General features: G+C 48.6%; 1 protein-coding gene across 1 annotated transcript; it reads left to right on the top strand.

The window, feature by feature from the left end:
* Positions 1-14,090: 14,090 nt before the first annotated feature.
* Positions 14,091-18,255, top strand: ERP29 (endoplasmic reticulum protein 29). Its single transcript, XM_036742328.1, has 3 exons — positions 14,091-14,265; positions 16,344-16,482; positions 17,101-18,255. The coding sequence occupies exons 1-3, from the start codon at positions 14,092-14,094 to the stop codon at positions 17,601-17,603; spliced, it is 816 nt and encodes a 271-aa protein (XP_036598223.1). The 5' UTR covers position 14,091; the 3' UTR covers positions 17,604-18,255.
* The last annotated feature ends 343 nt before the right edge of the window (positions 18,256-18,598 follow it).

Raw genomic sequence — 18,598 nt, 5'->3', positions numbered from 1 at the left:
CAAGTATAGAAATAACTCTAATGTAGAATGTAGGTGTATCAAGTGTTTGGGGTTCAGTAGAGGAAAGAGACTGTATCTTGTTTGTGGAAGTGACCTTTCTATAGGTTCCCTGAGGGCAGGGCACAACGTCTGGCAAGCCTTTAGCAAATGCTTGTTGGGATAGATTGGGCTAACTGAAGGAGCTGATGAGAGGCAGTGTGGCCCAGTGGATGGTGTCAGACTTGGAGACAAGAACCTCCAGTACAACTGTCCTCTAATGTTATCAGCTGCGTAACCAGTCAACTAACCTCATGTGGCACAATGGGCACCGTGGCATCATCTTACTGCTCCTCACTCATGGTTCTCCATCTCCCATCTGTACTCTTACACCCCATGCCTGGAATGCATTCTCACCTCACTTCCCCCTCTTAAAATCCCTTAAAAATCCTGCACAGGCGCCATCTTTCTACCTGAAAACATTCCTGAAGTAGTTTATCTGTCAGACTTAAGGAGAAGGGAAGAATTTATGACTAAACAAGAGATAGAGAACATTATGAAATGCAAAATGGATAATTTTGATTACATTAAATTGAAAAATTTTTGTACAAACAAAGCCAATGCAACCAAGATTAGGAGGGAAGCAGAAAATTGGAAAAGAATTTTTACAACTAGTGTCTCTGATAAGGGCCTCATCTCTAAAATATACAGGGAACTGAGTCAAATTTATAGGAATACAAGTCATTCCCCAATAGATAAATGGTCAAAGGACAGGAACAGGCAGTTTTCAGAGGAAGAAATTAAAGCTATCTATAGGCATATGAAAAAATGCTCTAAATCACTATTGATCAGAGAAATGCAATTCAAAACAACTCTCAGGTACCACATCTCTCCTGTCAGATTGGCTAACATGACAAAACAAGATAATCATAAATACTGGAGAGGATGTGGGAAAATTGGAGCACTATTGCATTGTTGGTGGAGTTATGGACTGATCCAACCATTCTGGAGAGCAATCTGGAACTATCTATAAAACTGTGCATACCCTTTGATCCAGCAATACCACTGCTAAGGCTGTATCCCAAAGAGATCATACAAGGGGGAAAAGGACCCATATGTACAAAAATATTTATAGCAGCCTTTTTTGTGGTGGCAAAGAATTGGAAATCAAGGGGATGCCCATCAATTGGGGAATGGCTGAACAAGTTGTGATACATGAATGTAATGGAATACTACTGTGCCATAAGAAATGAGGAGCAGATGGACTTCAAAAGAACCTGGAGAGTCTTATATGATCTGATGATGAGTGAAGGGAGCAGAACCAGGACAACATTGTACACAACCACATACCCATTGCTTCTGTGATGACTAACTTCAATAGACTTGGCTCTTCTCAACGATGCAAGGTTCTAAGACAACTCCAAAAGACTCATGATGGAAAAGGCTATCCACATCCAGAGAGAGAATTATGGAATCTGAATGCAGATTGAGGCAAACTATTTGCTCTCTTTTTTTAAATTTTGCTTCATCTTTCTCATGGTTCATTTCATTGGTTATAACTCTTCTTTACAATTTGATCATTGGAAAAGAAGTTTACTGTGAGGGTGTATGTGGAACCTATATCAGACTGCATGCTGTGCTGTCTGGGGGGAAGGAGGGAGGAGAGAGGGGGGAGAAAATTTGGAACTCAACTTGTGGAACTGAGTGTTGTAAACTAAAATTAATTAATTAATTGATTGATTTTTAGAAAAAAGAAAATATTCCTGAGCTACCCAATTGCCCCTCCCCCAAAAGAATTGACTTATATTGATGAGCTGGCCTCAAAGCCAGGAAGGGTTCAAGTCTCAACTCTGACAGACCACGTGACCTGACCTGACCCTCTGTAGGTAGGTCAATGTCTCAGCGCCCTAGGAAACCCTGTTAAGATTATAAATTGCAGAGAAGGTGCCAACTTGCAGTGGTCTGATGTCCCTTAACTAGGACTCCTTTATACTAATGAAAGCACAGTGATGACAGTCCCTGTGCCAAGGCAGCCGAGTGATTCGGAGGACGGCCTCTGCACCTGGGACCAGGTAAACCTGAGCGTGGATCCTTGCTAGCTCACTATCTGTGTGACCCTTGGCAGGCCATTTAACTACTTTTAGCCTCAGTTTCCTCATCTGGGGGATTAAAATAGCACCTATTTCCCAGGGTTGTTGCAAGAATCAAATAAGATAATGTTCGTAAAGAGCCTTACACAGTGCCCAGTCCATCGCAGGTGTTTAGTAAATCATTATTTCTTTCCTTCTCTTCCTTCCATGACCAAACTGAATGAAATCCAAATTTTTTTTTGGCCTGGCATTCGAAGCTCTCTGTGATTAATTCCTCAACCTTCCTTTCAGTAACCATCTTGATGCTTTTCAGTTAAAACCAAGCTGGACTATTCTGCTCCCCAAACACATCCTGGGATTTCCCACCTCTGTGTCTTTTTCCACTCATTTTCTCCACCTTGAATGCCTTCCCTCCCTACTTGTCCCCTTCACTTGTTCCTCCTTCTGTTGGCAACATGGCCATTCACCCAGAGTCTCCTATTGATTTCATGCTTTTTTTTAACTCTTCACTCTCCCTCCCGCGTCATAGCTAATTTGGCTGCCAAATCCGGCAGCTCCAATTCCAGTAATATCTCTCGCCTCGGATCTCTCCTCTCTGTTCTCATCGCCATCACTCTAGCCTGGGTGCCTTTCACTCCCCGGGGACAGCGGAAAGAAGGGTGCAGATAGAAGACCTCCATTCAATCTCTGGCTCCACCGGTGACTTCTTGGGGGACTCAGTTAACTGCTCTAGACCCCTTTCCTTCGATCTAAGATGAGCGGGATGGACTGGCTGGCCTTCCATCTCTAAATCCGTGATCTTAAAATCCTACCTCCTAGGACTCCTCATCCCACGGGCACCTAATAGGTCTTCCCTTTTCCTTCTACTGTGTATACACTTGGCACCACTGCCAGAATCTTCCTCCTTATGCTCGGGTCCATTTCCTGACTCTGCTCAAGCATCTTCCATGGCTCCCCATGACCTAACCAGCAAAGTTTAAACTACTTTCTGCAATCAAATGCTACCCTACTTCTCTAACCTCATTTTATCCTCGTTTCCTGCAGATTCCTAGAATGGATTCCAAGAATCACCACCGCCGACAATAATAAGGAGCATTGATATAGCACGTTAAGATTTGAAGAGCGCTTTACAAACATTATCTCATTTGATCCTCACAGCAACTCTGAGAGGCAGGTCCTCATATATTCCCATTTTCCAGATGAGGAAACTGAGGCAAACAGGGTGAAGTGACTTGCCCAGGGTCACACAGCTAGGAAGTGTCTGAGGTCAGATTTGAACACAGGAAGATAGATGAGTCTTCCTAACTTCCATTATGGCGCCACCTAGCTGCCCAAGTGACTTGGGTGATGCAGCTAATAAGTCTCTGAAGCAGCATTTGAAATCAGGCTTTACCAACACCTGGTCGAACCCTCTAGCCCCGCCCCCCCCAATAGGCTTATCCTATGCCTTCCATCTCTTTCTTCTCCCTGCTCCTGGAACGTCCTCCTTTCCCTTCTCCACCTGCTGAATTTCTGCGCATCCTTTAGCTTTACTAAATGTGCCAAACTCCAGGGATACAAAAGCAAACGCAAAAAAGCATCTGCCCTCAAGGAGCTTACCATCTAAAGGAATGAGCATCTAATCTATTTTAATGGGAAAGACAACATGAAGATACAGACAGAGCAGAAGGAAGGTAAGTCCAAAGGAGACAACAGCTGGAGCGGGTGCCGCTTGAGCTGAGTCTTGAAGGAAGCCAGGGAAACCAGGAGGCAGAGGTGAAGAGGGAGGGCATTCCGGGTGTGGAGCACAGCCAGTGCAAAAGCATGGAGATGGGAGATGAAGTATCCTGTTTGAGAAACAACCAGTAAACTGGTATACCTGGATTGCAGAGCACATGGAAAAGACTGAGGGGTAAGAAGACTGGAAAAGTAAGAGGGGAGCAGGTTTTGTGGTGCAGGGAAAAGAATTCTAGATCTAGAATCAGGAGACCTGGGTTCGAATGGTGCTACAAGATGCTCACTAGCTATAAAATATTGGGCAAATCTCTTCATTTCTCTGAGCCTCAGTTTCCTCATATGTAAAATGGGGATGAAGTTTTAAGTATAGCATCCTTCTGAGCTTACTTTCCCCAGACTCCCATTAACATCTAAAAGCTAGGTCCCAAACAGTGGTAGACTACATCCTCCCTCAGAGCTCTAGGGGTAACTCTAAGGGTTTGAAGATTTTCTAATATCCAGTCAGCTAGCTGGCCCACCGGATAGAGCACTGGGCCTAAGTTCAAATCTCAGATGCTGTGTGACCCTGAGCAAGTCACTTAACGTCTTTGCCTCACTTTCATTGACTGTAAAATGCGGATAATAATAGCACCTACTTTCCAAGGTTGTTATGATGATCAAACAGGAGAATATTTGTAAAAGTGCTTAGTGCCTTACCTGGTATACAGTAGGTGCCATATAAATGCTTTCTCCTTTCCCTTATTCTCTTTTGCTGCTCATGAGCCCCCATCCGATATGCTCCCCATTGGTTTTCAACTAGCCAGCCAGATTTAATTAGCTTTTAGAAAGGGGTACTTACCACTACTAGGTTTGTATCCAAAGAGATCCTAAAAATGGGAAAAGGACCCACATGGACAAAAATATTCGCAGCAGCTCTTTTTGTGATGGCCACGGACTGGAAATTGAGGGGATGCCCATCAACTGGGGAACGGCTGAACAAGCTGTGGTATATGAATGTAATGGAATACTACTGTGCTATAAGAAATGATGAGCAGCCGCAATGCAAGGATCTAAGACAGCTCCTAAAGGCTCATGATGGAAAATGCCATCCATATCCAGAGAAAGAGCCACGGAGTCTGAATGCGTATTGAAGCAGACAATTTACTCTCTTTTTGTTTTGTTTTTTTCTTTTTCATGGTTCCTCCCATTCATTCTAAGCCTTCTTTACCACATGACTAATGTGAAAATGTGTTTAATAAGAAGAAATGATGAGCAAGCAGATTTCAGAAAAACCTGGAAAGACTTACATGAACTGATGCTGAGTGAAGTGAGCAGAACCACGAGAACATTGTAACAGTAACAGCAACATTGTGCAATGACCACCTTTGATAGACTTGGCTCTTCTCAGTGATACAGTGATCTAAGATCCACAACCAGAGAAAGAACTGGAGAGTCCAAATACAGATCAAAGCATATGATTTCCATCCTTTTTTTGTTTGTTTCTCCTGTTTCGTGGTTTTTCCTTTTTGTTCTGATTCTTCCTTTACAACATGACTAACGTGGAAATATATTTAATATGATTGTACATATGTAACCTATATCAGATTGCTTGCTGTCCTGGGGAGGAGGGAAGGAGGGAGAAAAAAATTGGAATTCAAAATCTTACAAAAGTGAATGTTGAAAACTAAATAAACTAAATAAATTTTATTTTAAAATAATATAAAACATAACAACAAAAAATTTAAAAAGAAAGGGGTATTTCCTAAACAAGCATAGTGAAAGTAATTGTCACAGAGTCAGCCCCCCAAACCAGGGCACTCTTTCTCCTTGCATCCTCAAGGTCTCTGTTGAAGGTAGTCTTAAATTTAGAAAGCTTATGTAGCCAAAAGGTAAATTCACAGCTTCAGATTATTGGAAGTCCTTTTCTCCCTAGGGTGTAGCTTCCTGCTATCTCTAAGGGTCAGTTTTCTTATAGAAGCCCACAACTGCCTTTTTTGAGTGTGTCTAGTTATATTCAAGGCACCTCTCAGATCCTGGTACAGATTCTACCGCCATCAGCCACTGTTGCTTGGGGGGGGGGGGGGGGCGGGATCCTGCTACTGAAACCAAAGGGAACTCCCAATCTTCCAGCCTTCTCAAGTTCATAAAGTTGTCACTCGGTCAATGGGGTAGGGTTGAGAATGTCATGTGTAACATTCCTTCTGGGCTCACCCCTCCTCCACTTTGCTGCCCTATGAAACGGTCACAAGGTGGGATCTTTCTCCTCCAGACTCCTCACCTGAAGCCTGCCAGCCTTCCTGCTGGAATCCCTTCTCTGATACAGACATAGACCCAAAGGTGTGCATCATTCTCTCAACCAATCCCAATGGCCCTTTTGCGTTCATCCAATGGCTTTAAAAGGACATCAGGCCTCTCAAAGTGATTAGATCTAGTTTTATACCTCTGATTAGTCCATAGAGACAGCTAAGCCTTTCTCACCCTTATGCTTTTGCTGGATTGATTCAATAGAGATGTGTTGGCCTGCCTTCCCTCTTGTACAATGATTGAGGTGGTGGCTAGGTTTAGTAGTATCTCTCTCTCTCTCTCTCTCTCTCTCTCTCTCTCTCTCACACACACACACACACACACACACACACACACACACACACACACACACCTACCTCTTACATAACAAAAGCATTTTTCAAACCTAGAAATATTATATAAAATGTCAATCACACCGTCAGGGATTGTGGACCTAGAGATGGAAGGCATTGTAGAGGTCATTACGTCCAACTCTGTCATTTTAAAGAGTAAGTAACTGAGACAAGTCACAAAATCCCAGAATTTAAGAGTTGGAAGGCGCCTCAGCAGCCACCTAGTCCAATCCAGGTGCCAAAGGAATCCTCGCTAAGGCATACTCAGTAAGTAGTCATTTGGCCATTGCTTAGGAGCATAGATTAAGAGCTAGACCAGATTTTGTTGCCGTTCAGTCATTTCGGTCCTGACTCTTCGTGACCCCATTTGGGGTTTTCTTGGCAAAGATCCTGGAGTGGTTTGCCATTTCCTTCTCCAGTTCATTTTACAGTTGAGGAAACTGAGGCCAACAGGGTGAAGTGACTCGCCCAGGGTCACACAGCTAGGAAGTATCTGAGGCCAGATTTGAACTCAGGTCTTCCTGACTCCAGGTCCAACGCCCTATCCACTGCAGCACCCAGACTTTAGAGGCCATCAAATCTAATTTCTCCATTTTATAGGTGAGAAAACCAAGGCCGGAACTCTTCTGATTCCATATCCAGTGTTCTTTCTACTGTACCAGTTACTCATGAGGGAAGTAGATAAAGGGCTACCCTTAGAGTCAAGAAGACCGGGGCTCAAGTGTGCACCATTTAACTCTGGCCAAATCCTCTGACCCTCAGACAACTCCCTCAGACTTATCTACCCGCCACAGAACTGTTGCCCTAGAGGAAAGCGTGAAGGAAGTTCTCACATCATACTATCCTATGGGGATCATATTCACTCTTTGACTGAGCCCACAGAAGCCTTGCCCTCCAAGATGTGGCTCCCAGATGTCTGCTGCATTGAATTCAAAATAACAAGAGGGTCAAATGAGGTAAGGTGCTTAGCATAGTGGTGACACATAGTAGGTGCTATATAAACGCCTTTATCATTATTATTCATGGAATACGGAGCTGAAAAGGTCCAAGGGGTTATCTAGCCCAGTCTCCTGATTTTACAGACAAAGAACCCGAGGCCAAGCTAGGGCCTCAGTGTGTGACTTACAGCAGGTCACACAGTCAGAATGTAAACCCATCTCTCCCAATAGCCTCCAAACCCCGTGCGTTTTCAGCTCTACTGCACACAAAATACTAGGTGAGGAAGACTGGAGCGGGGAAAGGAGGGGTCCTAAAGGTTCAGGATGGAGGTAAAGTTCCTGAGTCAGAAATCATGAGGCCCCTAATCAGGTCTACAATAAGGGTGACAGCCCTAATAACCGTCACCAACTGATTAAAGATGCTTTCAGACAAAGGACTCTTGTCTCTGCGAAGAACAGGGCCTCAAAATTGCTCCAGGAGTGGCCGGGCCAGAAGCGTCTACAGTAGCCCACATTCTTGGCTGCGACGTGGGCTAGAGTTCTAGAATTTTTTCTCTAGTACCGCTACATGGCGGTTGTGGTTGTTGCTTTCCTGCCGACCAAATTTGGGGGCACACAAACGCTGGGGACCCACATTTCTATGACATCTCCCATATTTGCACATCCTGCCTTCCCCTCCCACTAGGACTGGCCAGAGGCAGGGCGGGAAGGTTGGTGAAGACCATTGCCCGGATACCATTCCTTCTGACTTTACTTAGCAGAAGAAACAGTGGATTTAACAGCAGACAACATCCAAAGGAATCCAAGGGCTACTGCTTACTGGGTGACCTTGGCTAGGTCCCCTTCCCTCCCTGGGCTCAGTTTTCACCTCTGATGACAGTCAGCAAGGTGGCACAGCAGAGAGAGCACGGGCCGAGAGTTAGGAAGACTTGAGTTCAAATCCAGCCTCAGATACTTCCTAGCTGTGTGACCCTGGGCAAGTCACTTCACCCTGTTTTCTTCAGTTTCCTCATCTCAAAAATGAGCTGGAGGAAGAAATGGCGAACTACTCCAATGTCCCTGCCAAGAAAACCCCAAATGGCGAGATGGAGAGTCAGATATGACTGAAAAATGACTCAGCGACAACACAGTGTCATCGGACTTCGTGGTCTCTTTAGTCATGGCTCTAAATCCTAGGACACTTCTCTGACCTCCAAACAGTATCACCCTCAGGATCATTCATTTCAAGCTAGAAGGACCATCTAGTACAACCTTTTCTTGTTATAAATGAGGAAATAAAGCCCAAAGAGGTTGTGATTTGCCCAGGGTCACACAGCTATTAAGTATATGATGAAGGATTTGAACTCAGGATTCTATCTGCTGCCACCCTTCCTGTCTCACTCCTCGCTGCCTTTGCTCACACTGTCCCCAAGACTGGGAATAGATATCCCCACTTCGCCTCCTTCTAGTCAACATTCAGTACTGTTAACCACCACGTTCTCCTCCACATCCTCTCCCCTCTAGGTTTTCAGGGTCCTGTTCTCTCTTGTTACTATTCATTTATTATCTGAGCATTTATTTAATTTTTATTAGTTATTATTTAATTATCTGAGCAGTCTCCTTTGTCCTCTGTCATTTTGTGGTTGTTTGGTCAGCTCTTCTGACCCCCCCCCCCCACCACTTGGGATTTTCTTGGCAAAGACACAGGAGTGCTTTGCCATTTCCTTTTTCAGCTCATTTTACAGATGAGGAAACTGAGGCCAGCGAGGCCAAGGCACTTGCCCAGGGTCACACAGCTAGGAAGTACCTGAAGCTGCATTTGAACTCAGGCCCTCCTGACTTCAGCCCAGAGCTCTATCCACTATACCACAGACCTCTTCCCTAATTGATTATCGATCCTACCATCCTCAATGACCATTCCCGACTTTCTCAAGCCTCTCATCCCTTCCCTTCCCCAATCTCTCAAGTGGAGACTTTGCTTCTGCCATAGCTAGAAAATCATTCACGGAGCTTCCTCTTTTCCCCTCCTCCTCATCTCATGACCCCTTGACCTCCTCTCTCTGGTTTCAGATGAAGAGGGAGCCCTCCTTCTGGACACGTGGTCCTCCCCCAGCCCATCTTCTTCAATAGATGGCCTCCAGTATGCCACCAACATTCAATCTCTATCTGCTTGTTTATCCCCTACTGCCTACAAATAGTTCCGAGTCTCTTACCTTTATGTAGTGAGGCTGAATTGGTACAGAGGAGCCACAGGGCATGGAGGTTTGTGGTGAACCACGTTGAAGCTCTGGGCCCTGTAACTGGCCCAGGAGTTGGCATTTTGGTAGCAACAAGAATAAAAAAACATGTATCTAGCATGTACTATGTGCCAGGCACTGTGCCAAGGGCTTCACAATTATCATTTCATCTGATCCTCACAAAAGGCTGTTACTATCTTCATTTTACAGATGAGGAAACCGAGGCAAACAGAGGTTAAGTGACTTGCCCAGGGTCACACAGCTAATAAGTGTCTGAGGTCTTTCTGTGCTCTGTGCACTGAGTCACTTGAGAAGATAAGATCCTCTACCTGGTACCCCAGTGTGGCATGGCAAACCCAGAGGGGCCCCTTGTTCCTCCCCAGCCCCTCCACAGCAGCAGTGTATGAGTGCTACATCAGTTAAAGGATGAGTCAGCTTCAAAAAGTGGGAAGGAAGGGGGCCTGGCAATACCAGATCTCAAACTACGCTACAAAGCTGTAATCATCAGAACAATTTGGCACTGAGTAAGAAACAGAGAGGTCGATCATTGGGGCAGATTAGACACACAGTAACATGGCGTTTGACAAACCCAAAGGTTCCAGCTCTTGGGTCAAGAATTCACTATTCCACAAAATCTGATGGGAAAACTGTAGTCTGGCAGAAACTAGGTATAGACCAACAACTCACACCATATACCAAGACAATCTCCAAATGAGTATGTGACTTAGACAAAAGCCTGGCCATCATAAACAAATGAGAGGAGCAAGGAGGAAATTACCTGACATCTCTGGGTAGGCAAAGAGTTCATGACCAAGTAAGACACAGAGAGGCTCAAAGAAAGCTTGATTTTGCTCATATAAAATTAAAAGGGCTTTGCACAAACAAAACCAATTCAGCCAAAGTTAGAAGGCAAGCAGGTACATGGGAAAAAAATCTTTGCCGCAAGTTTCCCTGATAAAGGTCTCGTTTCTAAGAGATACGGGAGACTGAACAAGAACCATTTCCCACTTGATCCCTGGTGATAATTGGCCAAAGGATATGATTAGGTACTTTTTAGAGGAAGAAATCCAAGTGATCAAAAACTATATGAAAATACTCTAAGTCACAAGCAGAGAAATGCAGATTACAACAATTTTGAGGTTTCACCTCACACCCAGGCACTGTGCTAAGTGTTACATCACCCTGGCGTAAAGGCACTTGGAGCAGAGTCCAGCTGGAATCAAGTTAAGCCGCCAAAAAGAGTTGAGAAGCCAGTGCCTGGGGCGAGAAGGCAGACCCTAGAGCCAAGATTCCTGCTATGGACTGGAACTGTCTGTAGAATGTCTGTGCATGCTCAAATCCATGTGAAGGTGGCATCAGATGAACACATGGTTTATGTTCATAAGCACTGGGCTCATCAGTCAGCCCCCCATCATACATCTGTCTTTTGTCTATGTACACACGTACACCTTGTCTCCCTGTTAGAGTGTAAGCTTTTTGTTCTGCTTTGCTCTTTGCATCCCTAGTACCTAGTACCGTCTGTCGCGCTTAGTAGGGACGTGTTTAATAAATACATCACTGACCAGCTGATTCTCTGACTTTGGCCAGCATCAAGTACAAGTGATCTCTCCCTCATCACATTTCTCAAGTCCTTTACCTGGATCTGTCCTGTATGTGTGTGTGTGTATGTGTGCACATATATGTATGTATATCTGCATGTATATATGTGTTTATATGTATGTGTGTATATATGTATATGTGTATGTGTATATATACATACATACATATATATATATTTCTACTTTCCATAATAGTTATTTGCCTTCTTAATTACATTCCATGTTCTCTAGGATCATAGGATAATAGAGCTGGAAGGGACTGTAGAGACCTTTGAATCCAATCCTTTCATTTTACAGGTGAGGAAACTGAGGCTGTGACTTGCTTGGGGTCACACGGCTTATAAACATCTGAAGCAGGACTTGAACTCGGGTCTTCTGGACTGAGGCTGACCCGCTATCCACTCTACCACCCTGTCTCTCACTTTGTCCATAGCAAGCAGATAAGAAATACTTATTGTCCATGCCTATACATAAATGTTTATTTAATTAAATGTTATGGCAGTTCTGGAAACCTGATGGAGTTGAAGTCAGGACATCAGGGTTTGAAATCCACCTCAGATATCTGCCTGTGTGTTGCAACAATTCAGTTAGCAGCTGCTGTGGGGTGGGGGTGGGGGGTGGGCGTGAAAGACCAACACAAGCCCCACAAGAAGGACGCTGCCAGCACAGATTCTTTGATCTGCCTTACTAAGGAAAGCAATGTTAAGGGGTTAACAATCTTATTTCAAACCAACATACAAGTATTGTTCACTTAGTTTAGGGGGAAAAGCCCTCACCCTGAACTTCAGAGCAAATACAAACAAATGACAAACATACATTATAAACAGACCAAATGTAATTCATAGTTACCAAGAAGGTATCAACATCTGAGTTCACAAGCTGGAGGGCTCTTAACTATAGCTGCCCAGAGTCTCCACATCAACACTCCTCCAAGAGTGAGAGCCCCTAGCAAAACAGCTCTGTTCTCTCTTTTTATAGTCTTTGGACATCATCAAATGTCATCTGAGACACAAGTACTTAGGCACATACTATTGGCTCTGGTCTTAGCAACTTCCCTTAGAGCCCTGGGGGCTTCATGCCCACATTGGCTTAGCACCTAGTAATTAGGGGTTTGGGCCTGGAGTTTAGCACCTAGTTGGACTCAATCAAAGAGACTTAATTAATTTATCATTCTAAAACAGTAAAAAAAAAAAAAGTCCCAGCTTAATTGACAATACACTGTGTGACCCCAGATAAGAGATTTAATTTACCTCTGAATTTTGGTTTCATCCGCAAATGGTGATAGTGATTCTCCTACAATGTACTTTCCACAAGAAGCTTTTCGACCCTCAGGGTTTTCCAGAAGTACAGACCAGCAAATATCTATTCAATGCCAACTGAGTGACAAGCACTTTGCTGGCCACTAGGGATGCAAAGGAAAAAATGAAGCAATGCCTGATTTCCAGGAGCTGCCAATAGAAGGTAAGCTCCCCAAGGGCAGGGGATTGGTTCATTTTAATTGGGTATCTGAAGCATCCAGCACCCTAGGTGTTTGCCTGACACACAGTAGGGCTTGTTATATTTATTTATGTGATTTATATTTATATAATTTATTGTTACATTTAATAAGTATGCTTGTTAAATGAATAGTTTCTATATGATTATATGTAATATGTGTAAATGTATATATGTAAGTATATATAATTATATATAATATATACTATTATATTTACTAGCATTTACGTAGTGCTTTAAAGTTTGCAAAGCACTTTACAAACATTTCATTTGATCCTCACAATGACACTGAGAGGTAGGTCCTATTAATAATAATAATAATGACAACAATTGCTTACATTTATATGGGGCCTACTATGTGCCAGGCACTGCACCAAGCACAATCACAATTCACGATCCCCACAACAACCCTGGGAAGTAGGTGCTAGTATTTTCTCCATTTTACAGATGAGGAAACTGAGGTGGGCAGTGGCTAAATCTCTTGCTCAGGGTTACACAGCTAAAGTGTCTGAACTTGGATTTAAACTCAGCTCTTTTGGAACTCAAAATAAAAAAATGAATGTTACAAATTAAATGGGTTTAATAATAATGATAACTGGGGTCTTCTTCCTGATGCCAGGCCCTGAGCTCTATCCACTGCACCGCTTGGCCACCGTGAATGAATGAATAATGGATATTGTGTTGGGAGCTGGTCAGAGCAGAATGTCACTTGCCCATTCAAAAAACATAATTATCTCATTAAATTATAGCCTGGGCTGAACCGGGCCTGCTCCGGCCTGACGGGCTGAGAAGCCGCTTCCTTCTAGGCCACAACGAAGACAGGCCAGAGCTCGAAGCAGCCCCTGGAGAGGCCGGCCTCGCTCTGGAGGCCCAGAACCGGGGTCCGGATCTCTGCCACCTAACACCAGTGTGACCGTGGCCAAGACCCCTTGACCTCTGTGCGCCTTCCGGGTCCTTCCCCGTAAGATGAAGGGCTTGCACTTAGGGGTCTTCTCCTGCTCTTCCTGAGAGTGTGGGTGACTGTGGTGTATGTGTAAGGGTAGGAAGGCCGGACCCTCTGGCTGGAACTCCGCCCCCTCCCCTCCCCTCCCCCCGCCTCTCCAGGCTGCGCCCCCGCCCCCAGCCCAGTCTACCAAGGTGCTCCTCCCCCTCTTCTCCCTTTAGCCTTTCTAGGCTGTTCTTCCCCCGTCCCCCTCCCTGGCCAGGCTGCTCCTCCCAACCACCCCCCTCCTCCCGCCCCAGCCTCTCCAGGCTGCTCCTCCCCCTCCCTCTCCTGACCGCTCCTCCTTCTCCTCCTTCGCCCCCCCCCCGCCGCTCCCCTCCCTCGGGTCCCGGGCTCAGCCACCAGCGGGCGGCTGCTCCTCCCCCTCCGGGGCGGGGGCGGGGGCGCCACGTGACCCTCCCCGCCCCCCCGCGGCCAGGCGTCTGCGGCTCGGGCAGGCTGGTGCATGCGGCCGGGGGGCGCGATGGCTGCGGCGGGGGCCGGCGGCGGGACCCCCCGCTCCCCGCGGGCGCTGCTGCTGCTGCTGCTGGCGCTGCTGCTGCTGCTGGGCGCCCCGCCGGGCGGCCGCGGCTTGCACACCAAGGGCGCGCTGCCCCTGGACACCATCACTTTCTACAAGGTAGGAGCGGGGGCCCTCCGGACGGCGGGCGGGGCGGGGGGCACGGCGGGGGCACGAGGGCGGAGGCCGGCTTCCTTTCGTCTTCTTCCCGGGCGAAGACCGCCCCTCGCCGAGCTTCCTGGTGGGCGGGGCCACACGTGGGGGGCCAATCCCCGGGAGACAAGTGGGAGCCGCAGCCCGAGCTCTGGGGACGCGCCTGCGCCCCTGCCTGCCCCCGGCCCCCTGCGGCGAGGCGGGGTCCGAGGTTCCGGAAGGGGCAGGGGGGCCCACGAGGCCTTCGGGGGGCAGGGGGGGCTCTGGTGGGGTGGGCCCCCCCAGGCCTTCGTGCAAGACTTGGAGGGGGTCTGTTAAAGCCAAGACTCAATGCCTGGCCCCGCCCCCGAGGCTGCTCAGGGCGGCACAGAAGCCCCCTCCCCTGCCCCCCTCCCTCCCGTGGAGGATCCCGAGCCCAGGACCCGGCCCCCCCCCCACCCCCATGGCCTTTGTTACTTGCAGACGCAGGAGGAGGGCACTTGTTCTGTGGGCCCTGAGTTCGAATGCCGCCTCTGCAACTTAACCGTGTTCTAGTCTCTGAGGGGCCTTCCAATGGAGGATGTCATAGGGCCCTTAGAACAGGGGATGTCAGGGCTGGGAGGGGCCTCAGAACAGGGGAGGTCAGGGATGGGAGGGGCCTTAGAACAGGGGATGTCAGGGATGGGAGGGGCCTCAGAACAGGGGAGGTCAGGGATGGGAGGGGCCTTAGAACAGGGGATGTCAGGGATGGGAAGGGCCTTAGAACAGGGGATGTCAGGGAAGGGAGGGGCCTTAGAACAGGGGATGTCAGGGCTGGGAGGGGCCTCAGAACAGGGGAGGTCAGGGCTGGGAAGGTCCTTAGAACAGGGGATGGAAGGGGCCTTAGAACAGGGGATGTCAGGGCTGGGAGAGGCCTTAGAACAGGGGAGGTCAGGGCTGGGAAGGTCCTTAGAACAGGGAATGTCAGGGCTGGGAGGGGCCTTAGAACAGGGGATGTCAGGGCTGGGAGGGGCCTTAGAACAGGGGATGTCAGGGCTGGGAAGGGCCTTAGAACAGGGGATGTCAGGGCTGGGAGGGGCCTTAGAACAGGGGATGTCAGAGGTGAGCGGGTCTGTACAACAGGCAGTGTTAAGCTTACTGAGGACTCAGACCTTCTGGCCCATGAGGTTCCTAGTGGGCACCGATGGGCCCCTGCTCTCCCACAGTTCGCTTACCCCCAGCCCAGGCTCCTCCTCTTCCTTTCCTGCTCTCATTAGGCTGGGCGGCCTGACTGGAGCTAGTCCCCTCCCATCCTCTCTTGTCCGTATTCCTGGTGTGTGCTCTCTGGTGGCCCTTGCTCGGTGGTCAGCCCTGGCTTCCCCCTGTGCTCCCAGGCTGCCCTTCCTTCCACCTGGCGCCTAGCTCTGGAGTCAGAGGTCCTGGGTTCAGATTCGGCCTCATGCTTTTCTACCTGCGGGGCCTAGCTAAAGTTGCTTCCCTTCCTGGACTGGACAAGATGGCCTCTGAGGACCCTCCCTGGCTCTAAATCTGTGAGCCTTTGAGGTGGGGATGACTCGGATGGTTCCCAGGTGTGAGAGCTCCTAAGGCTCTCCCTCCTGGCCTGGAGCGCAGCAGCCGTTTATGAAGCACCTACTGTGTGCAGCTGTGGGGGATACAAGCACACAGAATGAAATAACCAAGTGGAAAGCGCACTGGATTTTAAGCCCAGAGACCTGGGTTCAAGTGCTCTCACTGCTTCTTACTGTCTGGGTGACCTTGGACAAGTCACCTCATTTTTCCAGGGTTTCACTTTCCTTGTCAATAAATAAACAGGTGATGACCTGTTTAGATGACCCGAGGGTCCTGTTAGGGTTGTGGCTGTAATCCTGGAGGGACCTGGGGGCTGAAGGGAGCTGGTCAAGGAGGATTTGAACGTAGGGCCAAGACAATGTCCTACTCTCAAACATCCCATCTGTCTGAATGGGGAGGGGCAGGAGGGGCCCAAGGAGAGGACCCCCCCAAGGGTAGTGGGCTGAGCCGCCCCCAACCACCCGGTTCAGCCCAGCCCCCATCTTCACCTCCCTCAGGTCATCCCCAAGAGCAAATATGTCCTGGTAAAGTTCGACACCCAGTACCCCTATGGAGAGAAGCAGGATGAGTTCAAGACCCTGGTCGAGAGGTCGGCCTCCATTGAGGATCTACTGATCGCCGAGGTGGGGATCTCAGGTATGGCCAGGGGTGCGAGGGGGTGGGGGGGGAGGGGAGGAGGAGTGCAGGGGCCTCCATCCCTCCCATGGAGTGAAACCCCTGGCCCTCGAGCAGGAGCAGGGCTGGGAGGAGGTTGCTGCCCAGGTGGCAGCCCACGGCCTCTAGTGACCTTTGGCCAAATTGGGGGGGAGGGTGATGGCCTTCTCTTTCTGCCCCTTGGGTCCTTCCCCGTGAGTGAGTGAGAGTGTGTTTGTGTGTCTGTGTATGTGTGTCTCCCTCTCCTTCTCTCTCTCCATCTCTCTCCCTCTCCTTCTCTCTCTCCATCTCTCTCCCTCTCCTTCTCTCTCTCTCTTTCTCTCTCTCTCCCCCCCCTCCCCCTCCCTCTCTTCCCTATGAAGACAAAACTCTTCTCCAGTTCCTATGAAGATGAAGCTCCTTCCAGCCTCCAAGGGACCAGCACTTCTCACTGTGATCCCTGCCTCGGTCCCGGAGCCATGGCCTTCCCTTTCCCTGGGGGCACAGCCAAGGGAGGACGGGGGATGGTGGGGACATCTCTCGGTCCCCTTGTGGGGTGCGCCGTCTCTCACTCCAGCCTCTCCCCATGGTCTCCTCCCTCATGTCTGGTTCCGTTCACAGATTATGGCGACAGGCTGAACGTGGAACTCGGCGAGAAGTACAAGCTCAGCAAAGACAGTTACCCGGTCTTCTACCTCTTCCAGAATGGGGACTTTGAGAACCCTCTGCCCTACCAGGGGCCGGTGAAGGTGGGCGCCATCCAGCGCTGGTTGAAGGGCCAGGGCATCTACCTGGGCATGCCCGGCTGCCTGCTCCCCTACGACACCCTGGCTGCCCAGTTCCTGGGCACTGTGGGGGCAGAAGAGCGGGAGGCCCTGATAAAGCAAGGCCGGGCCAACCTGACTGGTGTCAAAGAAGCCGAGAAGAAGTGGGCCGAGCAGTACCTGAAGATCATGGGGAAGATCCTGGACCAGGGCGAGGGCTTTGTTGCCATGGAGACGGCCAGGATCACCAAGCTCATTGAGAAGAACAAAATGAGTGAGGGAAAGAGGGAGGAGCTCCAGAAGACCCTCAACATCCTCACTGCCTTTCACAAGAAGGGGGTGGGGAAAGAGGAGCTCTGAAGAGGATTGGGGGAGGGGGCGTGGTGGGGAGACCTGGGAAGATTCTCCTTGGGGAGAGGGGAGCAGGAAGGAGGGGAGGCATCCGTGGGACTGGTCCAGTGACCCAGGCATCAGGGATCTCCAGATACGGGTACCAAAACTGCTAGGGATCCTCCTCCCCTGCACCCAGACGGTGAAATCGGGAAGAACGCCTGTAAAACTGCCCCCGGAGAAGACTTGGTGCTAAGGCCTACAATAAACAGTGCGCTGCTTGGGCCCCACAGTGTAATTCTCTTCAAAAATTAAAGTCTCGATGTTCCAGTTTGGTAGCGCCAGCCCCCAAGCCCTTTCTCTGGGTCTTCTCTCATCCTCCTGCCGCCCGGGGGATCCCCTGGCACTGGACTCCGATTTCTGCCATCTCCCTCCCCACCATTTTTTGTAGCAGTCGAGGGTGATAAGCATCCTCTTTGTTAATTCAGAAATGGGTCCAGATGCGAATGCCATCCTTTCCTAGATGATCTACACTGGGCATCCCGGATTCCATGGGAGCAACCAAAGTCTTTACATTGGGGGGACATGAGTCGGGGGAGCTCTGCTGGGAAGACAAGGATGGGCCACACTGTGTTTTCTATGAACCATTGCTACATAATAATATATTTTCTCACTGCTTGAACCAGTGTCTGCCCACGGTGGTGTTTTGTTTTTTTAAAGTCACTATAAATGGTCTGAGAGAAGCATCATGGTGGGAGTAGCGGGGAATGCTGGAGTTCAAGCCCTGCCTCTGATATACACTGGTCCCCTAACTTTGGGCTTAACTTCTGAGTGCCCCAGGCAACTCTAAGGTCGAGTGATGTGAAGAGCGGATTTGGAGGCCCTGGGTTTGGATCTTGCCTCTGCTACTTGGCTGTTTCACCTGCCTAGGCCTCAGTTACTCAGTGGTAAGATGTGGGGGATCAGACCCTTCTAGCCTGAAATCTTTGATCCTGAGATACAGATCAGCGCGTGTCCATGGAGAC

Source organism: Trichosurus vulpecula, chromosome 1 (assembly GCF_011100635.1).
Source record: "Trichosurus vulpecula isolate mTriVul1 chromosome 1, mTriVul1.pri, whole genome shotgun sequence".
Taxonomy (NCBI): Eukaryota; Metazoa; Chordata; class Mammalia; order Diprotodontia; family Phalangeridae; genus Trichosurus; species Trichosurus vulpecula.
The sequence above is the reverse complement of the archived record's forward strand: the minus strand, read 5'-3'. Positions and strand labels throughout refer to the sequence as shown.